General features: G+C 50.2%; 1 protein-coding gene across 1 annotated transcript; it reads left to right on the top strand.

Moving 5' to 3' along the window:
- Positions 1 to 1,900: 1,900 nt before the first annotated feature.
- Positions 1,901 to 5,229, top strand: LOC119092107 (protein FRG1). The gene is made up of 6 exons (XM_037215079.1): positions 1,901 to 2,002; positions 2,244 to 2,329; positions 2,601 to 2,726; positions 3,072 to 3,238; positions 4,249 to 4,445; positions 5,082 to 5,229. The coding sequence occupies exons 1-6, from the start codon at positions 1,944 to 1,946 to the stop codon at positions 5,227 to 5,229; spliced, it is 783 nt and encodes a 260-aa protein (XP_037070974.1). The 5' UTR covers positions 1,901 to 1,943.
- Positions 5,230 to 11,292: the final 6,063 nt, after the last annotated feature.

Raw genomic sequence — 11,292 nt, 5'->3', positions numbered from 1 at the left:
TGTCGTATATGTCATCAGTGCATCTATGGATAGTAGAAATTGGTCGACATCAATCGCAGCGGGCACATAGGCTTCCACTGGAACGAGCGAGCGAAAATCTGACCTTGTTAGCGACGCGCCACTCCCGCCAGCGTTACGTGCGTGGCCGACACTGCCCGACAGCCGCTTCCAATTGGTGTCTGTCACTTCTGCTGCGTCTAATAGGTCTTGTCCTCGTCGGCAATCTGTCCTTCAGGCGACAGTTGTGACGTCCGAACAATAGATCGATCGTCCCTAACGGGCATGACGCATTGAGCTTTTTCGAGAGCAACGAGTAGTTTTAACATTTGACTCTTGAAAGAACCCTGTTCGTTAGCTTTGCCGCGTCATTTTATTTCACCATTCTTCATCCGCGATTAAAAATGCTGGTTAGAAACGGTCAGGGAATACCGGAACACAGGCAACGACACAGAAGCGCAGGCGCAGAGGCAAAGGGAATGATAGTTCAGGGCTTTTTCCCCCAACTTCAAGAAAATTTTACAACTGTCCCTACGAGTGGGGACTGGAAAGAAATCATCTAAATGCATAACTCCCCACTTACAACCAATGTATGTAGTGAAACTGAGGCATACAAGACGGCGCGTTCGCAGGTTCCATTGTCAGCTCGGCACCACGTATGACCAAGTACGTAGCCTGCAGTTGCATCGGCTAGTTTGCTCGAGCCGTTGATCTCTAAGTTTATGTGATATCGTTACTCGTCCTCCCAGTACGCCCATGCCAAGGCCGGAACTTGACATCATGTCCGAACAACTACAAATTTAACGAATGGGTTTAATGTGTGAAGAGAACATCCCCCCCCCCCCCCCCCACTGGTTTTTAGAATTTCATGTCATAACTTTCTATTGCTGCGCACCGTCCCGTGGCTGGCGGGCATTTCTTATATTGGACCGTCCACCAATGTGCCAATGGCTTTTGCAATATTGCTGTTGCAACGTACCGTCCCGTAGACTGGTAAACACTTTTCATGTTGCACGGCATTCTAAGATTAAATACATAAAATATTAACGCGTTCGAGTCATCGGCGTCATCATATTGATATTGCTTTAAGTGATGCTACCGTCAAGCTCGGCGTGCTGCACGTCACTGGACTGAGCTTGTAATACACAAAATATTGTGTTATTAGCCAAACCCTGTTCACCCATTCTGATTATCCCGTTCAGGGTTTGAATGCACCAGCAGTTTGCCTCCCCGGCAAGCTAAGACAAATGACCACCTTCGGTTGATTCCATTCCTCTAAATGGGTGCTCGCCGTCAAAGCGCAGCGCGCCCGACCAGGTCTGTTACAACGCCTCAGGCAGGGTACACCCAGTCTGTGACGGGCTTATAGGGGATAATTACAGGGATGCTTCCTTTTTGTTGGCCACAGATGGCAGAGATGACAGGATTTCTCCTAGTTTGGAGAGCGAGTGGGGAAACAGTCATTTTTGGTCATTTCCACCCAACGCCATGGAGCCAATGTTGAATTTTTAGAGACTCGGTGTCTTAGCCTCTTCTGGCTCCTCAAGTTACCGCGGATCACATCAGGCCAAAAATGAACAAGCTAGCTTGTCGCTCTATCTCTGGCAGGCTTCTAGGGAAAGCCTAATGGTTGGAAAGGTCTAGGAACGGTTCGACTTCTGCTATTGTTCGATAAAGGCAGTTTACCGAAATATCAATCCATCTAAAGCACCATTCTGTTGCCGAGTAATAAGGCTATTACTTTTGTCTTGTCTAGGTTCAATTTGCGATATTTTTCAGGCCGATATTTGGTGCGCAAGTGCTGGTTTTGGTGTTGCAACACATTTACCTTAAGTGCCGATTATGACAAAACATACGCAGCTATTACGAATCTTGGCAGGAGGCTGAAGCTTTGCAGTGTCAAGTTATCACGATGTGTTGGTAGTGTGGTCAGCCTAGCCTGAAGTATGTCGGAGTATTCCAAGGTGAAAGTGGGAAAGCTGAAACTGAAAGGAGAAAAAGAGAAGTAAGATTTGGATTATTTTTTGTGCGCGTACTGGATGGAAAGTGTGGTTGACAAGTTTTGTTTTTTTACTGAGTGTTGTTAAGCTTGGATTGTGCTTTGCGTATTTCCCAAGCATCAATATTTATGAAATAGAATGCCTTCATGGGATTTTCAACTCACCGTCCTTTATGGTTCGGTGCTTTCAGTCAGATCATGTTATGCGGTGGAATCGTATGATTGTAAACTGGTATTTTATCTTCAGGAAACACAAGAAGAAGTCCAGCAAAAGGAAGCATGAAGATCATGAATTGGATGCTGCTGTTGCTAAGACTGATTCAGCCATGCATGGTATATTGATAAGAAGATATACATTTTATTGGGAGTGACATTTGAAGCACCGTTTATACAACTGCTAATTGTTTTGTAAGCTTCATATTTGAAGTACATATTTCTGTGAAGTGTGTATTACTGTTTGCCAACATGCCAGCATTCATGTCATTCCTGAGCATTATCATTCTAAGATTACATAAAGAGGTGTATAGACACTCCTTAAGTGATATAGATTGGGCCACTTTAGTATAGGCATGGTACTGTGTCTCATGTTTTTTATGCACCTCAGGTGACTGGTGGACCACGAGTAAAGTTTCGGAGATCCGTGGCAGCATTGCTATAGAGCTTGGAGACAGGACATATATCAAGGCTCTAGACAATGGTCTCTTCACAGTGGGAGCACCACATGCAGAAGGTTTGCATTGGTGTTTTTTTTCCACTGAATGTTGTTTGCTTAGGGTGGGTTTTGATGTACCATGAGTTTTCCCAGACTTAGTCAAACTGAACAGTAAAGCATGTGAAAAACATGTGTTTAACTTGAGCATAGCTCGTTTTTCAGGGTGGATTAACATTGCACTGTGGGCTGGAAACCCTACTTATCACATGACATTTGTGAAAGAAGGTCACTTCTTTTGTTATCACTCATGCCACCATACATGGTTTTGGTGGTTGCAATTGAGCCCATTTCAAATCTGTTTGCTAGCCATAGATTGCATTCCTCCCACATGTGTTCCTGTATGACCTGTGTGCACCACTTCAGGCGAGGGCCCTGACCCTGAGGAGGTGCTTATGGCTGTGCCGGTGGGCGACACGCGTGTGGCGTTCAAGTCGGGCTACGGCAAGTACGTGGGCGTGGATGCTAAGGACCGGATGGTGGGTCGCGCCGACGCCATCGGCCCCATGGAGCAGTGGGAGCCGGTCTTCCAGGTGAGTGGTCAGGATGTGCTCGCGGAGGTGGTCCGTGAGTGGCGACGGTGCCGCGGTGGGCGACGGTGATTGCCGCGATGATGGCTGGATGGCGTGCTCTAGGTGACCAAACTGGGATTAGTGTTTTTGAAAGTGGGGCCTGGTCCATCTAAAGAATTTTCTGAATAGATGTGTTGCATTTACTGGTGTTGCGCATGTTGCACATTAAAAAGTCTGTGGTCTGAGAGGATTTTAGACGAAAACATGAACATGATTATGCTCGCACCTGTCAAGTCAGACTCGGATTATCAACACTACAGCAGCTTGTGATGCTCACAAAGAACTTAAAATGGTAGTATGTGGAGGCAATGGTTAGGTCGTATTTTTCCTGTATAAAGCTGTGTCATCACTCAAGATTATCACCTGTTACATATTGTTACTTTTGCTTTTGTTAATGGCAATCAGTGCTTGAATTTTTCACTGCACTTGTATCTGCAGTATACTGATGTGTTCATATGATACTGGCAACAGCAGAGCATCAAGTGGTGAACCCTGAAATGATGGGCTGATGTCAGTCATCAGTTATGTCAGCAAACCCATCACCAAATCGTTACTGTTAAGCAGCCACGCTTCTGCTGTGACACCTGTCGCCAAGTGTGGTGTGTGGCTGGTGTGGCGGAGTGGTGACAGGTGTCGCTGGTGATCGAGTGCGCGGGTGGCGCCACCTGTGCACGGCGGTCCGTCGGCCGGCCCGCGCGGGTGACAAGCCTGCCTGCTCAGGGCGCCGAACCCCGTCTGCCGCTGATGTGGCTGGGCCGTCCAGACAGGAGCTCTCAGCCACGCAGGCGTCTCCGAGCGATCGTCGAGCTCGGGCCTGGGGCGGCGTAGCGCTGTGACGTCAGCGTGCCGGACGCCCTGGGGCGGTGTGGCGCTGTGACGTCAGCGTGCCGTCGCCCTGGGGCGGTGTGGCGCTGTGACGTCATCGTGCCGTACGCTCTGTGCGTCTGACGGTATCGCCGTGCGGCCGCCAGGACGGAAAGACCGCGCTGCAGGGCGGCAACAGCCGCTTCGTCTCGGCCGACAACGAGGACTCGGTGCTCGTGCGCGCTAGGACGGCCGGACAGCCGGAAATGGTCAACATCCGGTCACACTCGGAGCGCGCGCAGGCGAGCGGCACCACGGCGCAGGAGGACGAAGGCAATCTCAACAAGGTGGAGATCAACTACGTGTGAGTACCGGCCGCGCCCACCTAATTTGTGGGCTACTGGGTGAATTGAAAGCCGTCTTCGGTCAAACAACTCTGAGAGAGGAGTCCTGTCAGTGATGCTAATTGTCAGATCTTGTAATGAATTCGTCATCGCGTCATTTCCGTACATACTGTTAAGGAATCGAATTTAATCAGCCTTTGACGTGGAATAAAAAAAAATACAAAAATACGCCCACAAATGCCAAGTGTCAAGAATTTGAGTGGTCAGCAGCCGAGCGTTTGAAACGCGACTGACTGCGTCTTGTGACGTCGTGCAAGCTACAGCGCCCAACGTGTAAGGAAGCATTTTGACTTAGCCGCCGTGGTGCGCACGACTCTTTCTTGCGATCGGGTTTAGCGTTCGTTGTTCCTATGTGGATAGCGCACAGCTGATACTGACTGGCGGAGTGGAAATTGCTACTGGCATATTTAGACAAGCCGTATCGCCACTAGCGGATTTGATCCTTCTCCCTACGGCTTTGCAGAGCTTTGTTCAAGTTCACAACGGGATTCCGCTGATCCATTCTTAGTCACAGCGGCACTATCTGAGGATCATAAAGGAGTCCCCGCGCACGCCTTTTGTGCCACCGCTGACGCACGCGTTGCGCTGGGCTGCAGGAAGCAGTTCCAAAAGTTCCAGGACAAGCGGCTGCGGCTACATGAGGGCGGCGCGGAGGAGCTGCGCGTGGCGCGGGACCAGGGCCGCCTACACGAGTCGCTGCTGGACCGGCGCGCCAAGATGAAGGCCGACCGTTACTGCAAGTGATGCCGCCCGCGCCTGCCTCAGCAACTGCCGGCAATAGACCGCGTCTGTGTGAACAGCCTGTCGGCCCCGTGGAACCGTGACCTCCGGCCGGCGGTTTACATCTCCGATGGACTACAGCGTCCTGGACGGCATGGCGTCAGTGTCGGTTGACGTTCGGGACGTGGCGGCCGGCGGTTGTCGGTTGACGTTCGGGACGTGGCGGCCGGGCGGTTGTCGGTTGACGTTCGGGACGTGGCGGCCGGGCGGTTGTCGGTTGCAGTTCGGGACGTGGCGTCCGAATGGTCGTAGGTTGACGTTCGGGACGTGGCGTCCCGAATGGTCGTCGGTTGACGTTCGGGACGTGGCGTCCGAATGGTCGTAGGTTGACGTTCGGGAACGTGGCGTCCGAATGGTCGTCGGTTGACGTTCGGGACGTGGCGTCCGGACGGTCGTCGGTTGACGCTCGGGACGTGGCGTCCCGAAACGGTCGTCGGTTGACGTTTGGGACGTGGCGTCTGGACCGTCGTCGGTTGACCTTCGGGACGTGGCGTCCGGACGGTCGTCGATTGACGTTCGGGACGTGGCGGCCGGGCGGTTGTCGGTTGACGTTGGGGATGTGGCGTCCGAACGGTCGTCGGTTGACGCTCGGGACGCGGTGTCGGCCAGCGGGCGGTCGTCGCTGGTGGACGGACGGCCGCGCCGCCGGCGCTGGGTGTTCTCCTGGCGCCGTCGGGCTGAGACTGATCACTGCCAGACAGTCAGTCAGCCACCGACGACTGTCTGCCGGCACGAACTGGCACGGCCTCAGTGTGGGGCGGAAGTGTAGAGCGGCTGGACCTGTCCAGCTTTTGCCCGCTGGCTGTGTCGGGCAAACCGTCACCAGTGTCGGGCCTGAGGCGTGCGTTGTGGTGGGATGAGCGGCGATGTCGGAATAGCTTTGTCGAACGGCCAGCTGTCAACGCCAGGTCACTTGTCATCGTCATTGTACTGAGTCGTTGGAGCGTCTCATTCGGGAACATTTTTGTAGCTGATCGGAAATGAGCAGCGACCATTGTCTTCGATCGTTGGATTCGTGCGATGCGTTGTTTTAATAATCGTCGACCCGTTGCGCCACGCCCTGATGTAACAAGGTCATTACACGATAAACTGTACGTGAACGAAGTGAAGCCGCTGATGGCCGAGCTATGCTATGCTCCCCAGCACTTGGTGCTTGGACCTAGTCCTAAGTTGGTCGGCTTAAAGCAGTAACCGCTTATCACAGCACAGTGCGACGTCTGTCGCCGTGTGGCTGTTGCGAGCTTTGCCATTTTCCCAGATCTGCGCAGGTTACCCGGAAAGTTCGCCCTCCCGCTTTTGGGAAGTAGGGCGATGATGGCGGCGCCATTTCCGCCGACGCCTTGCAGATGTGGCGGCCCGCTTTTCAACTGGGGAGTGCGCCATGTAAGGCCGCCATTGTGACGTAACTTTACCCTAAAATGGCCGATTGGGGAGCAGCGGTAAGAGGCCTTAACTTCGTTTGTGCCGCAAATAAGCGCCGCCGGGCGATGTGCCACGTGACCTGGAGGCTTGTTCTGCCTCGGGCTTGGCGCAAACTGATGCTGCAAAGTGCTGCTCGCGACGCCGATGTGTGCTGCAGAGGGGTTTTTGATTTTCTGCTGCGTTCGGCCAGGACGGCTCGCAGTCGTGACGTAGGGGGAACGCATGGGCGCCTCGTGTTCTGTGCTGCGGAACTGGCCGCGACTGATAGGACCGTGGCTCTGGCGACCGATGGCTGGTCACCGCTTCCCCTCCCCCCCCCCCCCCTTCTGACTCTGACGTGTCGACGACATTTCGTAAATCGTTGCTGCAGAACACTGAAACACTTCCCATCGGGGGAAGCTCTGGTACGCCGAAGAGCCAGGGCTGTTGAAGCACGTGCAGCTGCGATGCATGATCGTCAAAGAATAGCATACTCTGACATGAGTCTCGTAGCTGGACCATTCACACGGCACTTGATCTATCTCAATATCAATGCAGCCGTGAGACGAACTGATTTGCCGTGTTCTGCCACACGTGTACGTATTACGTTATGTAACACCTAGGAAGAATTCGCCCAATTTCCGAAAGATTTGTGAGGTCTCAATGCTGTGAGATGTGTGTATTGGTTAGTATGAGTGGTTTTATTTGCATGCGTTGAATATCAACTCCGTACATCGATACCTCTAGCCGTCACTGCAATGCATGGGCTAACCATTGCATTGGCCCTCGTGCCTTTACTTCGGTTACATCTGTGGCAACTGAAGGAAATCCAAGAGGGTGTTATTTTCCGCTCCCTTGTGTGTCCTGCTGATCCTGGTCCTATAGAAAATAGCCTAAATGTTAAAACATTGTTACTTTCAGATGTATTATTCAGCATAACGTAATGCGTGACGATACACCAAATAAGATACCACTATTGGAGTAAGGACTTAACTGTGCTTGTAGGTATGTGCAGTTTCGTCCGTTTTGGCTCAAACGTGACCTGACCTGACCTGGCCTGAATGTTCCCTGATTGGGCCGTGTGACATGACAGGTTTTTAAATATTGTCTGAGTCGTGACGCAGAATCGATTGCGTGCATCAAGGCATGACCCGCAACGAGCGCAACTGCGGTAATGTAGCGTTATGGAGGGATGCGCTGCAACATCGGTCCCCAGTTTGCGTGCATGCCCGGAGACGAAACGTCATTGTTCATGCGGCATACAAAGATGAAATCGCATTTTTGGACTGGTCGCGCACGCGCAAATTGAATGCTGAGTACGTACACACTGCACTTCCGTGCATATTTTCACTTTGAAGCTCTGGTGGCTTTCGGAAGTCAAACTTTTATGTCGCCGAGCTAAATTTGGGTATCGAACTCCCCTCAAATTCGACAAAGTTCCGCTGATTTCGTCGAATAGCCAGACGGACTACAGTCACTGTCACTGCAAATGCTGAGGGCGTGATCAGATATTACGTTTACGTTTTAGGTTTGTGGTGCGTAGTACGTTATGTAACGCTTAAAAGTAGTTCGTCCAATATCCGACAGGACTGGTGACTTCGATCGAATGATTGCTTTATCCGTCGGTCCTAATAAAAGCTAATGCTGAACCGCTCAAATGTGCTGTGCTCGGGCCCTCCATTACACCAATGATCCATCTTACAGGCTGGGATCACTTCGTCTAATGGGAGGCCCCGCCTTTGAATCCCGGCTTGTTTTGCTTGGGGAATTGCTAGCTGCTACCGCAAGTCGGGTACGGCAGATGTTTTACAATAGTCATCACAGCCCAGTAAATCGCACAGGCGAAGGCAAACATTCGATTTCTTAGTAGGTACAGCGAGATGCTAAGGTGCCTTTGTATTGGCCGTGTACACACATCTAAATCATTGACAGATAATTGTTATTCTGGGGAGAATACATTTAGTTTTTTTTCGCTTGTTACGAGTGTCAGATAGCAAACTAATCCTTCCTGAACGATGGAAATTAGTCTCCTTCAGTGGCCCGCCAGGCTCGGCCATTCACGCTGTCTTGTAGCCAATAGCTTCGGAGAAATTAACCACAGCTTCATAAAGTTTTCAGCAGCGAAAAGAGCAAGTTTCTTTTTTTTAAAATTGTACAATAGAAAAAACGTTTAGGCGTTGACTGCTGTTCGACGAGGCGTGGTGTTCCGACAGCAAGACAATCGAAACAAAATCTGATTGACCCCGTTTCACGAACATGGGAAGCGTAACGTTTCCCATGTTCCCATGGGAAACGTAACGCAACAAGGAAACGAAACGTAACGCGATATGTCATGTTTCTTTAACGCAACTTGAAATCGTACGTTTTCGAAGTGCGAAAAATCTGAATGCTACGGTTCCAACGAAGGGCTCAGTTCCCGAAGACTCGCAGCGTCTTCGGGATCAGCGATCACGGGATCAGCTGGCGAGCTGGAAAGAGAAAGACACTGGTGTTGGTTACATTAGCGGTCGCTGTACGCGCCGTTGGTCGGCCACTGTGTGTATGTATTGAATAACCGAGGTTGTACGGAAGAACCCGAAAAAGCTCGTGAAATTCGGACCCGTCTCGGTGACCGGGAGTTGGTTCGTAGCAAACAAGATTGTTATTATCTTGTCGAGGAAACGGAAATGTAAACAAATGAAGTAGTTGGCTTTTGAGAGCCCAGGGACATAGCTTTTAGCACTACATAAGACCACCTCTCCCTGGCAGGCTGAGCTGTATCGGTGTTTTAAGAATGCTGGCGTAACTTTGCAAACATTTTGGCCCGAAACTTGGCTTGCCTAGAACGAAGTCGCGACACTGATCAGAGCGTCTTGACTTGGGTGTGTACAGGTCATCACGCGCTTGAGCGCCAGCCATGTCTCCAGTCTCGGGTGTGTTTTGGGACTGGTGCCAGATTTCGACGACCAGTGCGTGAGGACCTGACACCAATTGCACGAAGCAGACGAATGTACCGGTTACACATCACTAAGTGATGTAAGCATTATCCTACGTCGATGATTAAACCGCAGAACGACCAATCGGACCTTTTTCGAAGCCGCTCTTGAATATACCACTGTGGCCTACACTGAAAAGCTTGGGACATGACGTTTGCATAAACAATTAGTCCATTAAGATGTTAGCAGCGTTCACTCAAAATACCATCATTTCTGCAACATTTTGGTTGCAAACCCTCTGGAAAACGCAAATAATTTCATATTCCCTAACCTCACTGGCTATAATTGTCGCGCCCTGTCAGCTCTTAGACCAGCCAATTTTCAAGCCACAGTGCCTGTAAATTTATGCAAACATTCTAAGAACGCCAATACAGCTCAACCTTCCAAGCGCGTTAAGGAGAGGTAACATTATGTGGTGCAAAAACCTTATGCCTGGGCTTCCAAAAACATTAAGAATGTTTCATTCGTTTACAGATCGCTTTCTTCAACATGATAGTAATAATCTTGCTTGTTATGACCTCGCCCGCCCTACGCCTGAAAAGCCGTCTCACTGGGAGAAACCAATGCAAAAATACTGAGAGCGGTGTTTACAGCTCCTGTGGTTAATTAGAAACTGGGCTGGCATCCGAGCGTCTCTTGCTTAAGCCAAATGATGACTCGTTCTGCTTAAGTGTGGACCACCAATTGGAGCGTCGAGCGAGCTTCAGCTAGACGAGGCCTAACCATCGCAAAGCTGTGCTGTGTTCGAAGGTATTTGCGTACAATGGATACTATTGGATATCGATAGATGTGACCTGTGATGTGTCATATCAGGCTGGATGCGTGAATGTTATTGTTTCAGTATCGGCCCGGTCATATCAAGAAATAAGCTATATCAATGGAAGCACACTGACAGAAAGTCTAAAAATTGTAGATTATGCAAATCTTACGCATCTCGCTTAAATCGTGTTCGATTCGAAAAGTCAAATTCGACCACAAATCTAAGAGATTGGCGTAGCTTGACCTTTGACCACCTGGCCTTGCTAAAGCAGCCAGAACGACAGCAATTCGTTTCACAGTGATACAATAGCACGCGCTCGGGCGTAAACCAGTTAGACCCCCTCCAAATATTTTTGTTTTCCAAAGTGACCTCTCAGCGGCATAAGCCTTTGGAACGGCGCAGCCGCGCCAAACTTTGCATTGCTTTAGGCAATTGAATAGTCAACCATTTGGTATCAAGTTGGATACACGTGTAAGGTCACTGCCCCTTGATAGGTCAAAGCCAGGCCAAGGCGGTCATTGAAGGTAATTCCTAGGGAATCGTTCAATCTGATGCGGCAACGGAGTGTTGGACAAAGTCTTGCGTCTTCGAGGTGATTTATTAGACAATAGGGCATGAACCTCAGACAAAAGTCAAAATCTTATTTTTTACTCGAGGCATTGCTTATAGGGTTGTTTTTGACGTTCATTTCAGATTTTTGTCACAGGGACGTCGAAAGATGTGTATGATAGACTCCATGACCTCACAGCAGGTCGCAGACCTAGAATGATCTCAACCAACTTTTTTGGAAATATACCAGCCAGCGTAATCCTTGGCGCTTATTGAAATCTAAAAATCAAAGCTAGATCGAGGTTTTTAGTGAACATGGCCTTCTGAAGGTGGAATGAGGTC

This window comes from Pollicipes pollicipes, unplaced genomic scaffold (assembly GCF_011947565.3).
Source record: "Pollicipes pollicipes isolate AB1234 unplaced genomic scaffold, Ppol_2.1 Scaffold_3447;HRSCAF=4054_pilon_pilon_pilon, whole genome shotgun sequence".
NCBI lineage: Eukaryota > Metazoa > Arthropoda > Thecostraca > Pollicipedomorpha > Pollicipedidae > Pollicipes > Pollicipes pollicipes.
The sequence above is the reverse complement of the archived record's forward strand: the minus strand, read 5'-3'. Positions and strand labels throughout refer to the sequence as shown.